General features: G+C 42.7%; 1 protein-coding gene across 1 annotated transcript in view; it reads left to right on the top strand.

Moving 5' to 3' along the window:
• The first annotated feature begins 591 nt into the window (after window positions 1–591).
• The window catches only part of LOC135873831 (ATP-dependent translocase ABCB1-like), a 72,201-nt gene continuing 52,479 nt past the window's right edge, over window positions 592–20,313 (top strand). Inside the window, exons 1-2 of the mRNA XM_065398444.1 lie at window positions 592–615; window positions 1,956–2,015. Of these exons, the coding sequence (XP_065254516.1) occupies window positions 592–615; window positions 1,956–2,015 (84 nt within the window). The remainder of the gene's footprint in view (window positions 616–1,955; window positions 2,016–20,313) is intronic.

The raw sequence follows: 20,313 nt of genomic DNA, 5'->3' as shown, positions 1-20,313 counted from the left end.
TCTCATTTCTTCAGAAGCAGGAGTATTGCTTGCTACTAATTCCAAGGAACTAGATAAATTCCGGCTTTAATTTTGCAGTTCTTCTGAAGCACTGTTCAAAATTTGAAGATCTATTCCTATTTGCTGAGGTTCTTAATTTTTCAAAAATTATTCAGTCTCTGCAGGAGGTCCTTAGCAGTGCAAATACAGCTGTTATTAAATTTACAAAGAATTTTCTGAAGTGGAAGTCTTGCACCATTTATATCCTAAAACAAAAACAAAAACATATCACTTTCAACTGACCGACTGTAGTGAGGCGGATTGGCCGCCCACAGACCCGGAGGGGAGGGGCTCCTCACTGAACCCTGGTGGGCAGAGCCACGCCACGCTCAACCCTCCAGCCGGAAGTCAGTGGGCGGGACAGGAAGTACAAAAGTTGGGCTGGAAAACTCAATTGGGGCCCAGGTGCTGGAGGCACCAGAGGCTTCCTGCAAGCTCCCGAGCTGGGAGGCTGCCACAGACCCGGAGGAATCTGAGGAGTGGCCAGGGCCATTTAGAGACCCAAACACGGAGGAGCTGCAAGCCCTGACAGAGGCCCTCTTCCCCGACAACATGGACGACCCTCTACAGAGCCAGGTACGCCCTGAGGGAGAGTTAATAAGTGGCCCAGAGGTAGCCGACCCCTGTCTGGCTGCAACACTGTCAGCAAGTGAGTCAGTGTGGTGCGCTCAGGATCCCCGCTGACCCATTGGCAGACCGCTCTGGCACTGCTAGGGCCCTGCTGGGACGCAGGGGAGTGGATGGGCCTGCGTCCCCCCCTGCCACCCCAATCCGTGGGTGGCAGTCTCCCCCTCTCTTAGGCAAGAAGCCTGCGCTTGTTGGCCCTCCGCTACAGTTAGGAGGCTCGACTGTTTTGCTGCACAGCCTGAGTGCAGGCCTGAGCCAGAGACTCTTTGCTGCCCCGCCCTGACCAGGGGCTGGGCTCTGTAACTTTGTTTGTCGTTCGGCCCTGATCACAGACCCATGCTCTCATCTCCCGTCGCCCCGCAGATTCCCCATGCCAGGCGACCTCCCAGGCATTTGTCTTCCAAAGAGAATAACACAGCCAGTAAGTACCCATAAGGATTACCAAGATAGTGAACTTATTTTTACATTTCCTTTGGGTTTCTTAGGTATGTTTGAGTTAAATTTACCACACCTGTATTTGAACAGTATGAGAGCCTCTGATGAAAGGTGTTCTGTAAATGCCAAGTACTATTATTTTTAGCCTCTTATTCTGCCATTCCCCTATCAAGATTAAATATTAGACATTGACCGAAAGGCAATGCCCATGGACATTCTCACAGAAAATAGAAATCCATTCCATTCTTGCCACTTTTGGCAAGGCAGCAATTTGATTCAGTGACATGATTGTGAGATTCATGATGCACATAAGGACATCTTAAACACGCTTGGATTTTATACTGGGATCCCCCTGGATGAAAGGGACTTGAAGCTAGTGTAACCAGATAACAAGTGTGAAAAATTGGCACACTTTTTTCTCTGGGGTGGGGATATAGGTGCTGTGACGCACGGCTAGAAGTGGTTAAATATCCTGCAAAATAAATAACCCTCAAAAGACATGTGGGGAGATAATGTTTGTGTTTTTGTGTGTTTACATATGTATGAGTAGGGTTGACAATGTAACCAACAGTCCCTGTCTATGCTGTATTCTGATAATTCAGAGGTCAAAAGAACATCCTATCATTTAAATGAATTGTAAACATGGGATATCTTGGTATTCATCTCTCTTTGAAATGTACTGTGAATGGAGGAGGAACAAGCAAATGGCCTTATGTTAATTCGTATAGCTAAGTACCAGTGATGGACCTCCTTCAAAGTCATCCTAATTACCTTTTGTTCCCTGAGGAACTCCAACTTGTCAAAAGATATGAAATTGTATAAAAGATCTTTGGGTCTTGATTCTGTCATTTCAGATCTACTTGGACTTCATCGGGAGAATTTTGAGTCGCAAGACCGAGATCCCAGTTATGCTGGTACACCCTGAATATGATATTTGGACATCGGACTATAACCTATGAACTATTTCTGAAAGAACTCTTTGCAACTACAAAGCTCACCATCTCTGCTATGAATCTGCACCTCAATTAACTGAATTCATGCCTGTATGTATATTGATCTTTTAACCATACTCTCTTTAGTTTTTTAATAAATTTTAGTTTAGTTAATAAGAATTGGCTGTGTTGGGGCCTTGAGGTGCTACCTCCAGACTATAAATGTCATAATAAATGTTGTGTTTTATGTTTCACAATAATGCCCTAGAACTAGGGAAGGTGCGTGTGACAGTGGGGAATGCTGGGATTGTGGAGGTGACCTAGGAAACTGCAGAGTGTTGTGCCCTCAGTTTCCACCCCAGCTCCTGATTTTTAACAAATATTGGAGCAGAAGGAATTTTTGTTGGTTGTGGTGGTGATGGAGTACTAATTATGTCTCTATTTAAAATGTAGTAGCTTACACTATCAACTAGAATTGGTACAATGGGCTAAATTCTGCCCTCAGTTACACAATTCTAACCCCACACGGGTTGCATGGTTGTAACTGAAGGAAGGATTTAGCCACCAAACTCTTAACTCTGTAACAGTTGTCCAACACCAACCAGGTCTGGGTACTGCTGGGAGAGGCACCCAAGAAAGGAATTCTATCTTCCTGGTATTTGCCTACTATATCAGGGGTGGGGGTGGTAAGCCGAAAACGGTATCTATTATTTTACCATTGCCACATGCAGATATATTAATGTGAAAGTTGCCACACATTGGGGTATTTTCAGCTCAATCACTTCAGGAAAACAAAGTGTAGCTTGTTTTTTATGAATGCTATAGTGGGTATAGTCCAGCTGTAACCAGTATTTCCTTTAAGCAGATACCACTCTCCAGTCTAACCAGTTAGGGCTGATGCTAGTTAACTCAACTTGACTGATGCTGCACTGTAGTGATTAGGCCCTTCCCATTAGCAGCTGCCTCTTGGAAGGGCAATCAAATACAGTGAAGTTCTGGAACAGCCTCACAATAGGAGTTGCTGGGACAAGCAACTTAATTTTAAGAGAGAGCTGGACAAATTTATGAGTGGGATTGTATGATGTGGTTGGTTAGGGGAGCTGACTTCACAGCCCTGAGCGTCCTTTCTGGTTCATGTTTTATGTTCCTAAAATATCATGCTTAAGGGCTTCAGCTGGTCACCTGCAGGGATTCCCCCCTCCCGCCCCCCATTGTATTCTGGTGTTTATCTCCTTCCTCTAAAGCATCAGAGATGGCCATGGCTGGAGATGGGACACTGGATGAGGTGGGCCGCTGCTCTCAGGTGTTACTGAGAATTTTCTTATGTGCTTAGCCAGCTGGCTCTTGCTCACATGCTCAGGGTCTAACTGACCACCATATGTGGAGTTGGGAAGGTCAGATTGGCAGTGAGCTGGGGGCAGGAGGGGGTTGCCTTCCTCTGTAGCATGTGGTGCAGTTCTTGTGTTAGAATCATCAGGATATATCTTATTAATTCAATTCCTTGCCATGCCTGGTGCACCTCCGCGCCTCCTATTCTCTGCCTGTGACAGTTTAATCTCCTGAGGGATTTAATACTTTGGTCTAATTTCAGTTGTTGGGTTTAATACCTGGGTGTTGGTGGCCTGTGATATACAGCAGGTCAGACTAGATGATCCGGTTGTCGCTTCTGGCCTCAAAGTCTGACATTTGGGCCTGAAGATTGTCTATTTCTAACCAAAGATGATTTTTAAAATTAATTGAGTGGTTTGATAAAATAGAACACCTAAAAAAGGAAACGGCATTCTTCCTTCCAAAGCGCACACCTTCCTTAAATCATAAACAAAACAGTCTAAAGTATTCTACAGTAATGGCCCATAATACTACAGAGACACGATTGTAAACTATAGTGTTGTGAATCATGACAGTGTAAAAGCAAAAAAAAAGGGTTAAGTTGCCATTTAAGTATCAAAAACAAAGCATCTGTTAAGCTAAGTCTTAGCCTAATATTGCGGAGCCTGTAAAAGCAGGGCTCACATCAAAAGCAAATAAAAAGAGCAAAATGGTCAGTGTGACTCAGCCTTAAAATAGCAATAATTAAAAACAAAAATTAAAAAAAGCAAAACATAACATAAACAAACTGCAAATGTTTTAAATTAATGCATGCCACTAAAATGTATAAATGTTTGTGTAATATTGCTTGTACTTTAAAAAAACTAAGGCAAAGATGCTCTCTGTCAGCTGTGTTCTTCCCTTGCAATTGCATGTCCTAAATAAAGCTATCTCTAATTTTATTGCTTCCAACCTAAAAGTAAAGTTGGTTTCTTCCACAATATTTGGTGCCTTGTGACTCGGATGGCTACGCCTGGCTGAGGCAGTGACCACTACTACGGACCGTTCTCCTTCGAACTCCAGGCGTCAAGAGACCTTTTGAAATCTCTGCTGGGGTGTCGGAGGAGGACTGACCGTGGGGCCGTCTGTCCCTTTGGGCTCACGCCATGCGAACTTTTGCTTATGCAACAAGATCAGACGCAGAACAGTGTTGGGGAATTGGTTGCCCCATGTAAGGTCAGTAATATGCATGTGCGGGACTGGGAAATGTGTTGTTGCCCCAGGGTCAGGGCCGGCTCCAGGGTTTTGGCCGCCCCAAGCAGCCAAAACAAAAACAAAACAAAACAAAAAAGCCGCGATCGCAATCGCGATCTGCGGCGGCAATTCGGCGGGAGGTCCTTCGCTCCCAGGCGGAATGAGGGACCGTCCGCCAAATTGCCGCCGAATACCTGGACGTGCCGCCCCTCTCCGGAGCGGCCGCCCCAAGCACCTGCTTGAGAAGCTGGTGCCTGGAGCCGGCCCTGCCCAGGGTAAGCCAATGTGTGGCTTAGGTCAGACCTATTGAGTTGAGGGGTTGTGGTAACGCCCTCAAAAAAGCACACAAGTGTGTTCAGTCCGGACTAAGGGGTTGTGATGATGCCTCAGGTTAAAAAAAAAAAAAGGGAGAGAAAAAAACCCGATGCAGCGTAGTAAAAATTTCCTATAAATTAAAAAAAGCCCCCCCCCCCCAAACAAACAAACAAACAAACAAAAAGCTTCCCCCCCAAAACAAAACAAACAAAAAAACAAAACAAAACAAAAAAAACATAGCTAGCAAGCTTAGTCCACAAATAAAATGCTGGCCCTATTCAAAGACGCTGCTCACCGCTAAAAATTGGCTAACAAAAAAAAAGGGGGGGGACTTAAATATGCCCAAGCAGCTGTAAAATCTGCAAAACACTGCCAAGCATTAATAAAATGTGTTAGGTTTCTTTTCTCAGAAATAAAAAAAGCGCTACCCAAAAACCGTAGCAGCCCTGCCACTCCTTAAAACCAAAAAATTGGATCTATGTAAAGGTCCACCAACAAAAAACTGCTTTGGCTCCACGCTAAAAAGCCCCTTACCAAGTCCTGCTAACTACCAACACCGCTGTAAAGTGCCAAAAACTAACTGCCTGGACCCATGTTTCTCACTGCAAAAAAAACCCCTCCGCCTCAAAATAATTCCACTCCTACTATTAATCAGCCTGTCTCTCCTTCTAGTATTTCTTTTCCTCCTAAACAGCAAAAGAGAAAAACAAGGTAATGTGCTAGTAACCTCTCCCTTGTCCACTGACAAAGCTAACCTGAATTCAGTATTTGCTACAAAAACCAAAGCACTACAGGGCAATGTGCTCGTGACCTCTCCCCTTTATAATGCTAAGCCACAATTGCTTAAAAAAAAAAAAAAAAAACCTCACTCCGCTAAAATTGCCAAAGTCCAAAAATTCCTAACTACAAAAAATATTATTAATTAACCCTAATATAAAAAACAAAAAATTATACACTGGCAAGAAAAAACCTTGTAAAACCCATGCTTAGGAATGTGGTATTAATTAAATTTTGGGGTTTATTCTACAGGCTGCGCCCTGTGTTTTTAAATAAGTATCTTCAGCATGTATTTCCCTCCCTAATTAAATTTTAAATAACAAATACCAAAGGCACCTTGTTGCCACTACTCCCGCCATCTCCTCCATTACACTATTACCCCTGTAATACATCCAAATACAAACAATGCCATATATCTAATAAAACCCAATGGCCAAAGCCTTCACACTTTGGTAATTTATTTAAATATTGTTTACAAAAATTATTTTTAAAGTTCAAAATATCCCATATAAGCAAACAATTAAATAGAAAAAAAAACTAATCAAAACAAATAAAAATATATAACATCACTACAAATAAGCTTCAAAAATTTAAAATTAAAGTTTTATAATGGGGTTAATAGAATGGCCAAACAAAAAGTGTATAGTATATTAAAAAAAAGTCCTTATTGTTTTGGTTACCCAATTAATAAATAATCAAACTCATACTCAAAGAGTATGTTCTGCTACTAAAAATTGTACATGTACTAAAATTATCCCAGTAACTAATAATTTAACCTGTACCATATTACAAAATACTCCTTCCTATGCTATTAATGTTAATGCCTCTCAAAAGTACCTAAAAATATTTAAACGATAAATATAATATAATGCTATCCCCCCCAAAATATACTAAAATATCAAATAACAATAATTAATGCCACATTCAAAACTGTAAAATTTACCCTGCCCCTATACAGCTTTCAAATCACTTTCATGTATCTAAATCACTCAAAGGAGCTGCTATTTGGCTAGCACAGCAAAAAGCCCAGGTCTCCTCTAAAAAAAAAAAAAAAAAGGCTTAGCTAAATATTTATAAAATGGTGCAAATAGTTCAGCAGCAATTTGAAATATTCTTAAGGGCCAACAACATAATAAAAAATTAAAGCAACTAAAAAAAGCCACTGGTCTTATTACTAAAGGACAGCGAACCCAAGTGCAAGCTACAGTTGGTAAATTACATGTTATTTCTGCCCTTAGTTTAATAACCCAAAAGCTGTTTACAAAAATAATATTAAAAATCACTAAGGCAAAAAAAAAATTGCAATAAAATCTAGCATGTTCAAAAATTCAAAATTTCCTAAATGACCAACTAATGGCCATTCAAAATAATCTCAAGCATCAAGCGTGGCCCACTGCCCTTACTAGTGCTTCAAAAATGCCATCTAATTTGTGGCCATAAAAATATACTTAAAAATTTTCTAAATAAATGTGCAAGTACTCGCAGTGCTCCTTCCTTCCAAGCATATGGGCCGATAGGAGAGGTGTAGGCTCCCACATACCAAATCCTGCCAAGCCCATAAAAAAAATGCATGTAAAATTAAATAATTCACCATAATATCTAAAAAATGTCACCATAACTGCAAAAAATCACATTATTTATTGGCTTGCAAACAAGTCCAACAATCAAACCTTAGGTATCAAATTCTTTTAATTGAACCACTTTAATATCTAACCAATTTCAAAATTTGCGCTTACTCCTACCAAAGGTTCAAAAAATTTCTAACTTGCAGGGTCAAAGCCATGTGCTTCAAAATATATATTAAATTAAAAAACATGCTTTTCATACAGCCTATAAAGTGTTTACTTTATGTACTAATTATAATGTAATGTGCTATATAACTAAGGCAGTAAAACAACCCCAGCATATTATTACAATAAAAACATTAATGGGTGTATTGCTTTTATTTAGTCTAAAAATAAGTTCTTGTTGTTGTAATAAATGTAATAACAAAAATGCCTTTCATGTTCATACTAATCATGCATTATTGTTATATCCAGTTAAAACTTATAAGGCTAATTCTAATCCTCCTAAGCTAAAAACAAAAATAAAAAGCTTAATGCAATTAAAAATTTAAAAATGTTAGTTATGCTAAAAAAAGCACAAAAGGGGGAGTGTAAAAGCAAAAAAAAAAGGGGGGCGGTTAAGTTGCCATTTAAGTATCAAAAACAAAGCAACTATTAAGCTAAGTCTTAGCCTAATATCGCAGAACCTATAAAAGCAAAGCTCACGTCAAAAGAAAATAAAAACAGCAAAATAATCAATGTAACCCAGCCTTAAAATAGCTATATTTAAAAACAAAAATACAAAATACAAAAATAAGCAAAACATAACATAAATGAACTACAAATGTTTTTAATTAATACATGCCACTAAACTATATAAATGCTTGTGTAATATTGCTTGTACTTTAAAAAAACTAAAACAAAAATGCTCTCTGTCAGCTACGTTCTTCCCTTACAATTGCATGTCCTAAATAAAGCTGTCTCTCATTTTATTGCTTCCAACCTAAAAATAAAGTTTGTTTCTTCCACAACAGTTAAATACTGAAGCTTTATTTATAAGCTTATGTCCGTTCTAGTTACCATCGCATTTATTTCAGTCCACTACTATCAGTTCTGTTCAACTTTTAAGTAATTGTGGTCATCTTTTACTTATAAAGGAGGTTTAAAAAAATAATGCAATTTGCTTTGACTTTCCCTGGTCTTCTACCAAGTGATAAGTAGTGGGGCCCTTATATCTCACTGGGTTACTGCAGGAATTATTTGCCAACTCTTCCCTTTCTCCTCCTCTCACTTTCCCTTTGCTTCCCTGGTTTTTACTTTTTAAAGTTGCTTATTAACATAACAGCTGGTCAAAAATTTTCAGATAGAACATTTTCCCATCATAAAATGCCATTTCATCAAAATCTAAACTTTCTGTGGGACTGTGTCAACCCTGACAACATTTTATTTTGGGGGGGGGAAAGCATTTTGATAATGCTGAATAACGTGTATTTACAATGCTTAGCACAATGTGGCTCCAGTCTTGGCTGGGGCGTCTACACACAAAAAGAGCAGAACCTCTGTTTTACAAACTAATTGGGGACTGAGGAGTTCATAACATTGAAAAGGTCATAACATTGAATATCTCGAACTGACAGTAGGTACAGTGTGAGTTGCAGCATGGTGCACTGCATCACTTTCTTCTTGTCCTTCAAACCACAGCAAAACATTTTCCAACACACTGAAGAAGGCCTCAAAATGTGAAGGGATGTCAACTTGTTCTTCATCAGATCACATTCATGCTGTGATTTTCTACTTCCTCCCCCCAGTCGGGGGGTGGGGGGGAGGAGGAGGAAATGATCCTGTAACTGGTTGTTCGTCAGATTGGTGGTCATAAAATCAAGGTTCTACTGTAATAGTAAAATGGCCTGATTTTCTGATGTGCCAAGCACCCAACAACTCCTCGAGATTTCAAATAAGAGTTGTGGGTGCTTAGCAGCTTCAAACTTTTGGTCAAGACTTCCCTATTTAATTCTGCTTATATTCTTATATGGCATTCATTGCTATGGTATCTGAGTTCAACCATGAGCACAGCTAAACCGATGGCCAGGTCTACTCTTGAAAAGCCTTTGCCAGTAAAGCTATCCCAGTATACTACACCGGCAAAACGCTCCTAGTGCGGATGCAGGAGTTGTTCCTTGTTCCACTGAAATGACAAAAATTCCATTGACTCCATTGGGAATAACACAGTTTGGGGCTTGGGACAATCATGTATTTGTGCTTCTCACCTTTCCCCCCTGCTAATCTACAGACACAGACATCTGAGCTATGGAAGCTAAGGAGTTAATAAACTCTTAGGAAGAGTCAGTCCCTGTCACAATGTGTTTTGTACAATGCCTAGCTTAAAAAAATAATGTAATGGTAATGAGAGCGTGGGGCCCTAGAAATAAACAGACTTGAGGTGTAGGGTTTTGAGCAACATTGAAGTCTAGCTGGAAAGTAAAAGGTAATGGTGGTGGGTGGGGTGGGGTGGGGTGAAGAAAGCGATGGGAAACATTGCCTTTTCTTTCAAAGGGAATTGTATCATTTTACCCTGAACCTTGTGGGGGGGAATGAAAAGAGGAATCATCACCAAGTGCCCAGGCCTGAACACCTTAATCAGGCAAAATTACCACTGGTTTCCCTGACTTTCCAAAAACCTTGGGCACTCAGATTCCAGCATGATGAGGATGATATCAGCACCCAGATGGAGGGGAAGATAATTATGGGATTTTGTTTTTGCACAGTGGAAAGGGGTGGGGAGCCACAGGGTACTGTAAGGTCTGCATAAGTTTTCCCTTAGTAACTGATAGACGTCCCTACAAGTGTGGTGAAGAATCTGAGCTTTGGGGTGTTTTTCTGAATCAACTATCTGAACTTTTTAGGAGACATTTAAACTCATTTAAGCAGGAAAGAACCACAATTGGAGGCTTTAGTCCTTTTACCCATTTCTAGTCCACACAGCAGCATGTCTTCACCAGAAATGGTTTTCTTCTTTTGGGCGGGGATAACTGTGGGGAAGGAATCACTGATAGGAGATGTGGAAAGGGGGCCCAGAGCATTACCTTGAAACCTGATCCTTCGGTACGTGGAGGAAGGGAAACAAGGTAGCTGAAAACTGGGCGGCAGGAAGCAGCCTGCTGTTTATAAGGGGCAGGGTAAAGCGGGCACTGAGGTTTAGGAAGAGCAGCGTCTGGGACACACCACACCGGGGAGTCTGCCTTGGTTAGGGAGTGAAGGCAGGTGTGGGCACTCCGCAGTCACACCCGCTCTGGGAGCAGCGCAGGGAGCAGCGGGCAGGTGAGGCTCAGAACTGCTGGGACGGGGACAGTCTCCTGCTGAGGAATCTCTCCCATCCCCCGAGACAGGCTTTACCTAGCTGCCTCCACAGTCACACACCCCCGCCCCGGGCAGGAGGCCGCCTGGGGTCGGCCCAGGGCTGAGCGATGGGGAAGCTCCAGCCGCTCTGGCGCCAGCGGCGTGTCCGAGCAAACCCCTCGCCCAGCCCCTCCGCGCTACTCGCTCTCCTCCCACGGGGGCTCAGCGGCGCTCCCCGGCTGCCGCACGCGGGCAGCGGGGCACCTTCCCCGGCAGGATCGGGGCCGCGTCTCTGGGGGCTGCGCGCTCCATGGCCAATGGCAGCTCGGAGTGACACGCACCAAGGGAGCCCTGGCCGCTGGGACTGAAAGCAAAGGGATCGTGGCCACTGCGGGGGGCGGAGGTGAAAGTAACCGGGTCCGATCCTGTCCGCCCTGCGGGACCAGACAGATGTAGTGTATGAAACTGCTCTGGGTAGGACTGTGTTACTGGTAGCAGTTACCGATAGGTAATGGAGTATAAGAAACTGCTATTGTAGTAAACTGCTACCCGATGTAGCAAATGCCTACAGGTAGCAGTTTCTTGCACTGTAGTATATGTGAAATTGCTAAGTGTAGAAATGTGCTATCTGTAGCAGTTATTTATACTTTTAGATTGTAAGAAACAGCTTTTGTAAAAAGATGCTACTTCCCTCATAGGTCAGGTTTTCTAGACCTTATTTTTTTCTCCCTTCTCTGGACTCTCTCCAATTTTTACTACAGTTGAGACCTAATCAGCGCAGAGTAGAGTGGATATCCCAGAGTGATGTTCTGTTTTTGGAATAGATCCCTTTCCACAGTACTCATATCCAGCTTGTGGTCCACTGTGACCCCCATACCTCTTTCTGCAGTCGTCCTTCCTAGGAAGTCATTTCCCATTTAGAATGTGTGCAGCTTGTTATCATTCACAAACTTAATAATTGTACTCTCTGTGCCATTATCTCAATCACTGATTCAGATTTTGAATAGAAAATTATCCAGAACTGATCCTTAGAGAGACCCATTTGTTATGCCCTTTCAGCCTGAGTCAGCCCTTTCAGCCTGTGAATCACTGATAACTACTGTCGGACTGTTTTCCAACTAGTTTTGCACCCATTTATTTTAGCTCCATCTAGGTTGCATTTCCATCGTTTGTTTATGAGAAGGTCATGGGAGACCTGTAACACTGCAATCTGATGAAGCTAATTCCTACAGATGGCAGTTTCTCACACTGTAGGTACGTGAGACTGCTCTCTGCAGCAGTTAGCTACATCTGATGGCCTTTGTATAGCACTATCATTTAGAGGTTCCTATTGCACACAGTTCCTGGGGTAATCTTTATGTGTTTGTGCATTCCTTCAATAAGCCACTAACATTGTCTGGCCTCATCTAACAGAGCATAAGAACATAAGAATGGCCATACTGGGTCAGACCAAAGGTCCATCCAGCCCAGTAATCTGTCTACCGACAGTGGCCAATGCCAGGTGCCCCAGAGGGAGTGAAGCTAACAGGTAATGATCAAGTGATATCTCTCGTGCCGTCCATCACCACCCTCTGACAAACAGAGGCTAGGACACCATTCCTTATCCATCCTGGCTAATAGCCATTAATGGACTTAACCTCCATGAATTTATCCAGTTCTCTTTTAAACCCTGTTATAGTCCTAGCCTTCACAACCTCCTCAGGCAAGGAGTTCCACAAGTTGACTGTGCACTGTGTGAAGAAGAACTTCCTTTTATTTGTTTTAAACCTGCTGCCCATTAATTTCATTTGGTGGCCCCTCGTTCTTATATTATGGGAACAAGTAAATAACTTTTCCTTATTCACTTTCTCCACATCACTCATGATTTTATATACCTCTATCATATCCCCCCTTAGTCTCCTCTTTTCCAAGCTGAAAAGTCCTAGCCTCTTTAATCTCTCCTCATATGGGATCCATTCCAAACCCCTAATTATTTTAGTTGCCCTTCTCTGAACCTTTTCTAATGCCAGTATATCTTTTTTGTGATGAGACCACATCTGTACGCAGTATTCAAGATGTGGCGTACCATGGATTTATACAAGGGCAATAAGATATTCTCCGTCTTATTCTTTATCCCCTTTTTATTGATTCCTAACATCCTGTTTGCTTTTTTGACTGCCGCTGCACACTGCGTGGCCGTCTTCAGAGAACTATCCACGATGGCTCCAAGATCTTTTTTCCTGATTAGTTGTAGCTAAATTGGCCCCCATCATATTGTATGTATAGTTGGGATTATTTTTCCCAATGTGCATTACTTTACTTTTATCCACATTAAATTTCATTTGCCATTTTGTTGCCCAGTCACTTAGTTTTGTGAGATCTTTTTGAAGTTCTTCACAGTTTGCGTTGGTCTTAACTATCTTGAGCAGTTTAGTATCATCTGCAAACTTTGCCACCTCACTTTTTACCCCTTTCTCCAGATCATTTATGAATAAATTGAATAGGATTGGTCCTAGCACTGATCCTTGGGGAACACCACTAGTTATCCCTCTCCATTCTGAAAATTTACCATTTATTCCTACCCTTTGTTCCCTGTCTTTTAACTAGTTCTCAATCCTTGAAAGGATCTTCCCCCTTATCCCATGCAACTTAATTTACATAAGAGCCTTTGGTGAGGGACCTTGTCAAAGGCTTTCTGGAAATCTAAGTACACTATGTCCACTGGATCCCCCTTGTCCACATATTTGTTGACCACTTCAAAGAACTCTAATAGATTAGTAAGACATGATTTCCCTTTACAGAAACCATGTTGACTTTTGCCCAACAATTGATGTTCTTCTATGTGTCTGACAATTTTATTCTTTACGATTGTTTCAACTAATTTGCCCAGTACTGATGTTAGAATTGCCAGGATCACCTCTTTTTAAATATTGGCATTACATTAGCTATCTTCCAGTCACTGGGGACAGAAGCTGATTTAAAGGACAGGTTACAAACCATAGTTAGTTGTTCTGCAATTTCACATTTGAGTTCTTTCAGAACTCTTGGGTCAATGCCATCTGGTCCCAGTGACTTGTTATTGTTAAGTTTATCAATTAATTCCAAAACCTCCTCTAGTGACACCTCAGTCTGTGACAATTCCTCAGATTTGTCACCTACAAAAGCCAGCTCAGGTTTGGGAATCTCCCTAACATCCTCAGCCGTGAAGACTGAAGCAAAGAATACGTTTAGTTTCTCCGCAATTACTTTATCATCTTTAAGTGCTCCTTTTGTATCTCGATCGTCTAGGGGGCCCATTGGTTGTTTAGCAGTCTTCCTGCTTCTGATGTACTTAAAAAACATTTTGTTATTACCTTTTGAGTTTTTGGCTAGCTGTTCTTCAAACTTCTTTTTGGCTTTTCTTATTACATTTTTACACTTAATTTGGCAGTGTTTATGCTCCTTTCTATTTACCTCACTAGAATTGACTTCCACTTTTTAAAAGATGCTTTTTTAATCTCTCACTGCTTCTTTTATATGGTTGTTAAGCCATGGTGGCTCTTTTTTAGTTCTTTTACTGTGTTTTTTAATTTGGGGTATACATTTCAATTGGGCCTCTGTTATGGTGTCCTTTGAAAAGTGTCCATGCAGCTTGCAGGGATTTCACTCTAGTCACTGTTTAACTAACCCCCTCATTTTTGCATAGTTCCCCTTTCTGAAATTAAATGCCACAGTGGTGGGCTGTTGAGGTGTTCTTCCCACCACAGGAATGTTAAAAGTTATTATATTATGGTCACTATTTGAAGCGGACCTGTTATAGTTACGTCTTGGACCATATCCTGCGCTCCACTCTGGACTAAATCGAGAATTGCCTCTCCCCTTGTGCGTTCCTGTACCACCTACTCCAAGAAGCAGTCCTTTAAAGTATCGAGAAATGTTGTTTCTGCATTTTGTCCTGAGGTGACATGTTCCCAGTCAATATGGGAATAATTGAAATCCCCCATTATTATTGAGTTCTTAATTTTGATCGCCTCTCTAATCTCCCTCAGCATTTCATCGTCACTATCACTGTCCTGGTCAGGTGGTTGATAATAGATCCCTCATGTTATATTCTTATTAGAGCATGAAATTACTATCCGTAGAGATTCTATGGAACATGCGGATTCACTTAAGATTTTTACTTCATTTGAAATACAGAGACAACTTTTGAAATACAGAGATAAACGTTACATGCATACAGGTTGGATAAACACAGTCAATAGGTCTTCCATTTTGCAATGATACCCCACATCAGACGTCTTGCATAAAGCATATATTAGCTATGTCATATCCATATCATAAGCATATTTTCATAAAGAATGTAGAGTATAATGTCACATCCCACATGTATGTTTGCTGATCTGCAAACAGTAAAGGAGCATGCACCTTTGGGTGCAAACGCTCATGACAATAGTGCAGAGCCATGCAAGTTCCATGATTCTGTGTGAGGTGGCAGACAGTGAGGAGGGCCAGGCAGCTTAGTGGGTTTAGAAAAAAAGGTGTAAACATTATGTATACATTTATGTATGGGATACATATAAAATTAGTGGATGGTTAACAATGCATCATAAGAAGTTGGATCCCATGGCCACAACCACCCCTGTCTCACCTGTCTGGTACCCAGCATACACTGCCAAAACAAAGCTTCCCAAAATACAGTGGGATATCTATTCATGGTGCACCTCACTCTGACTCTATACAAGTGCTTCTGGTGAGTACCCTGACTGCTGAGACAAGGAGTCCAGGAGGCATGCACACAAGTGACATAGTGACTCTATGCTGACATAAGTTGAGTTAACCCACATTTAAAGTGTAGATATGGCCTTAGGTATATTAAATGTTTGGGAGAGGTAACAGGAACTGTATGAGGGTAGACTAAGATTCATTCAGGTGTTTAGGTTCAAGGCATTGGAACTGGCCTTACTGCACCCTACAGGCTCAAGAACAAAGAAGCACATAAAAAAAAATCATTTATTTATTAAAATTTCTTGACTCGAGGGTGTATAACTCATGCTGGGAGTGGACAATGGGATGGTTCACTGAGTCATTGCCTCGTCTGATCATTCCCAAATTAGCACCTGGCATTGGCCACTGTCACAAGACAGGATACTAGATTAGGCGGACTATTGGTGTGACCCACAATGGCAGTAATTACAATAGATTTTTTTCCAGGGAGAAAGACGTTATAGGAGATAATATACTGCCTTTATTGAATATTTGAGAATCAAGTTGTACACAGTGGCATGCGGAAAAACACTAAGGGCTAGACTGAGATGCAAAATAACAGTTGCAAAAATGCAATCCCCATTGGTGGATTGACTCAAAACAAAGTTTTGACACTAGGCCAGAAATTCAGTCAGCTCTAAAATGAGAAGAAAAAAATACATTTAAAAATTCAGGGAATTCAGGGAATCCCAGCAACAGATAATACAACTGCTAGGAGACTCTATACCAGTGTTTCCCAAACTTGGGACGCCACTTGTGTAGGGAAAACCCCTGGCGGGCCGAGCCGGTTTGTTTACCTGCCCCATCCGCAGGTTCGGCCGATCGCGGCTCCCACTGGCTGCGGTTTGCTCCAGGGGCTTTCCCTACACAAGCGGCTTCCCAAGTTTGGGAAACACTGCTCTATGCAATCTGATACTACACTGGCAAGTTAAAGCGCTCTAACTTGCTGGCTCAGGGGTGTGAAAAATCACACACACAACCCCCCCCCACACACACACCGCGCAGCAAGTTTGAGTGCTTTAAAGCGCTAGTGTGGACAGGCTCGGCTCCCAGTGCTCAGAGCTAATCCCCTCATCGAGGTGGATTACCAGGAGCACTGGCACCCGCAGCAGCGCTTTGAACTTTGTAGTGTAGACATAGCTTCAGTAGGTTAGATCAGACAAAGAGGAGTTGCATTGACTAGGCATTGGGATGCCTGTGCCTTTAAGAACCCAGCCCTGGGAAGCCGATGCTGAGAGGTGCTGTCTGTGAGAGGGGAAATAAAAAAAGCCCATTTGCCCCCCACCATTTTTGCAAACACGGGTGTCTCAATGCCACTGGGGTAACTGTTACCCCTGTGCCCCTGCCTGTGCTGGGTTTTGCCCTCTGTCACCCTCTGCCAGCACCTCACCCCGAGCTTAACTCCTGATCCTCCCCCCAGCCCTGATTTTCCCTTTAGCCCCTCTCCTAATGCTGCATCCAGCTGCTTGACCCCCCCAACCAGTAAATTTCCACCCCCTTCTCACACCCTGGCCACCCCCCTCCTCCAAAGACCCTTTGCCACTTTTTAACCCGTCAAAAGCAAACCGCAGAATCTTACGGCTAATAAGGGCAGGGTGAAGGGCAGTGGCTTCAGCAGATGTACTGAGCATGCTCAGTACACCGTAAGTAGCACACTACTATGGAGAGCACTTTAATACACTACATCTGCCGCCGCTGCCACCGCTACTGCAACAGAGCCCCGGGCCCTTTAAATCTCCGCCAGAGCCTCGAGCCCTGGGGTAGCGGCAGCAGCTGGGATCCCCCGGGGCTCCATCGGTGATTTAAAGGGCCCGGGGCTCCGCTGCGGCCGGCAGCCCCTGGCCCTTTAAATCACTGCCAGAGCCCCACTGCCGCTACCCCAGGGCTCCGACAGCGGGGCTCGGGCGTTGATTTAAAGGGCCCAGGGTGGTAGCGGTGGGCGGCCGGGAGCTTCTGGCCCTTTAAATCACCCTTGGAGCCCTGGAGCCCTGGGAAAGCAGGAGGAAGTCTATGAATAGCTCAGCTTTTCCCACCATGTGGGAGAGACCAGTTGGGAAGCAGAGGGGAGAGCAGGGCTGCCTGCAGTCTGCCAGCACAGCACTTCCAGGCCCAGCAACTGGCCTAACTTGTAACCCCAGCCTGCAGAAAAGCCCCAGGAGGGGACAATCCTCGTGTCGCCACCTGCCAGCAACCTTAGGAGACAGCCTGTCTCTCCTGCCATTTACTGCTTCCAGCCTGCCTGCCCTGCAGCCAGCTCACACCAGATCCGGGATTTTAGAACCCATGGGTTCCAAGCTTTAACGACTGTCAGCACTGTGTCAGAAGGGAGTGGGTGGTTAGTCCATTTCCAGTGATCCCTAGGCAGGACCTGCTTGCCTGAATCAGCCTCCTGACCACTCAGCCAGAAATGGAACCTGAGGGGGTATCCTGTATTAGGTCATGGCTACACTTGCAAATGTAGAGCGCTTTGAGTTAAACCAGCCTTCAGAGAGCACAGTAGGGAAAAGCATCACCAAGTAGCTTGATCCTTTAGCATACCAGGAGGGGGAAGCAGTCACCTACCAGCAGCACAGTGAAATGAGCCCAGGGTGACCGAAATTTTGGAACTGTCCAAAAGCTGTGAGGTATCCCTCTCCTGTTTGGACTGCATTCAGGTACTAAGCCAGCACTGAAAGGGGAGTTACATCTCTACTGTGTTAAATAAACTTTTGCTCGTTTTCACTATAAACGTATCTAAGTGTCGTGTGTTAAACAAAGAGGTGATCTGATCTGGAACTGGTAAGCTGGGGTGTTTTGTTCCTTTCCAAAGAGCAAATCTGTAAATACTGTGAGTTTGCAGTGGAGCAGGGGCTTCACACTCCAGGGAGATGCTCGGAGAGCTCAGGGGTTGGAATGTGCCTATCGCTAACCTGTAAAGAGACAGCAGGGCCTGCCTAGGCCTAGAGGGGAGTGTTTGTGTTGCCTGTGGCCACTAGAGTTGGGGAGCTGACCCCCATCAGGCACAGACAAGTCTTTCTCATGCTAAGGGCAGGTGGCCACAGCCCTGGGTACCCCCAGGAAGCAGGCCACATTGTTGTCCTAATTTTTAAAAAAGAACATAGTTCTTTAGAAAAGTAATTTACCCTGATGTAAAAGTAGTATGTAATGATAAATATTTTTTCTTCTCTAGGAAAAGTTGTTGAAAGGAAACAAATAATTAATAAAGAAACATAAACATATCTTAATGTGAACTCTTTGAATGGCTATTGTCTCTGAAAGGTTGTGCTGTTTCCTTGTGTATGCAGATTTTACCCAAAGTGATTTACTTCTGCAAGTCTAAGAACCATACAACAGAATAACACAATGAAGGATGATTTCATGAATTACACAGAAAAGGAACCACTTGATCCTAGTAAGTTTTTCGGTTAGTTGTTTCTTCTTTTGAATGTTAGGCTAGTTGTTGGAAGGATGTACTCCATTGCCACGAAACTAAGCCACATTTTGAATCTTGTCTGGTAGCCATGAGGGATTTCTATGGAAAAACTGATCAGACCTCCCATCGTCCTCCACAAATCATGCTACTCTGGCTATTAAGCTTTCTTCTGTGGTGTCTTTACCCAGCGTGTACGGACCCTTCTTGGGGATCTATGTGGAGGAAACAGCATTCAGAAAATATTCGTAGTTATCACTGAATACATGTATTCTCTTGTAACTTAATCACAGCACTGGCTGGGCGTAGCTCTGTGTGGCCTTTCTACCAACTTAAGTGACCCTGGTGTGGCACTCTAGCTTAACAATAACTAAGGCTCCCATCCTGCGAGCATTTATGCACACGAGTAGTCCCATTGAATTTCAATGTGGCCTCTCATATGCCTAAAGTTATTTACATGCATCAGCAATGGGGCCTAAGCATGCAAATACTCCACTATGTGAGTCAGGAGCCAGTTAACTGCATTTGATTTGTTATATAATCAAAACAAACAATAGTGCCCTGTAAGACTCTACAAAGGTGTTCTAAAAGCACAGTAGGGTTGAGGCCTGTAGGTACTACTGAAATACCAACAAATAATAAGATGCCTGTTCCACTCTAAGGCCCCAATCCTGCAAAGACAAAGGCCTGGTCTACACCTAAAAGTTAGGTCCACCTAGCTACATTTCTCAAAGGTGTGAAAAATTCATGCCCTTGTGAGACATAGCTAAGCCGACCTAAGCCCCAGTGTAGACACCATTCGGTTGACAGAAGAACTCTTCCATCAACCTAGCAGGTGGATTCACTAATCCCTTCCATCATTGTAGTAAGTGTATATGCTACAGAGAGCATAGCTGCAGCTGTGCCACTGTAGCACTTCCAGTGTAGACATACACTTAGGCATACCCTCAGTTTTTGCAAGACTGAGGCCCAAGTTCGTCTTTAATGACTTCCCTTAAAATTAGTTTGTTTGTTCTCAGCTTGGATGTGATTTTTGGGGAGGAAAAAATTGAAAGTGATTGAGCTGTTTCAAGAGCATGAGAAAAATGCAGTTTTCCTGTTTTAAAAAATCAACTGTTTTGGTGCTCAGATAATTCAGAAAGGGATTTAATGTGCTTCATAAGAAGCTGACTTAAAAGACCTTACTATTTGTGAAAGCAAAACCTACTTTCCCCTCCACAGAATCTGCAAGGAATGGCTATGGCAATCCTACTTTCCAACATGATGAAAAACCTGAGCAAAATGACCAGTTACAGAACAAGAACAAGTAGGGGTTCCTTGATCTTAATACTCTGTTAAATTTCTTGCCCTGCCTTTCAAGAAAGGGCCTGGATTAATTTTGCATTAATCTCTTTAGAAAGAAAAATGAGAAGTCAAAGGAAAAGATGGTTGGCATTTTGAAATTGGTTAGTGCATAGTTTATTGGTTTGATTTTTATTTCTCATTGTTCCTTTTCTTTGCCTGTTGTACGTTATGGTGACTGACTAATGTGCAACCACAATACTGCATTTCGAAAGAGAAGAAAGAGGTCTGTGCAAAACTTAGTATTGGGCACAGCCATTTTTGTGTGTTGATC

This window comes from Emys orbicularis, chromosome 2 (genome assembly GCF_028017835.1).
Source record: "Emys orbicularis isolate rEmyOrb1 chromosome 2, rEmyOrb1.hap1, whole genome shotgun sequence".
Classification (NCBI taxonomy): domain Eukaryota; kingdom Metazoa; phylum Chordata; order Testudines; family Emydidae; genus Emys; species Emys orbicularis.
This window is presented reverse-complemented; position numbering and strand designations above follow the sequence as displayed.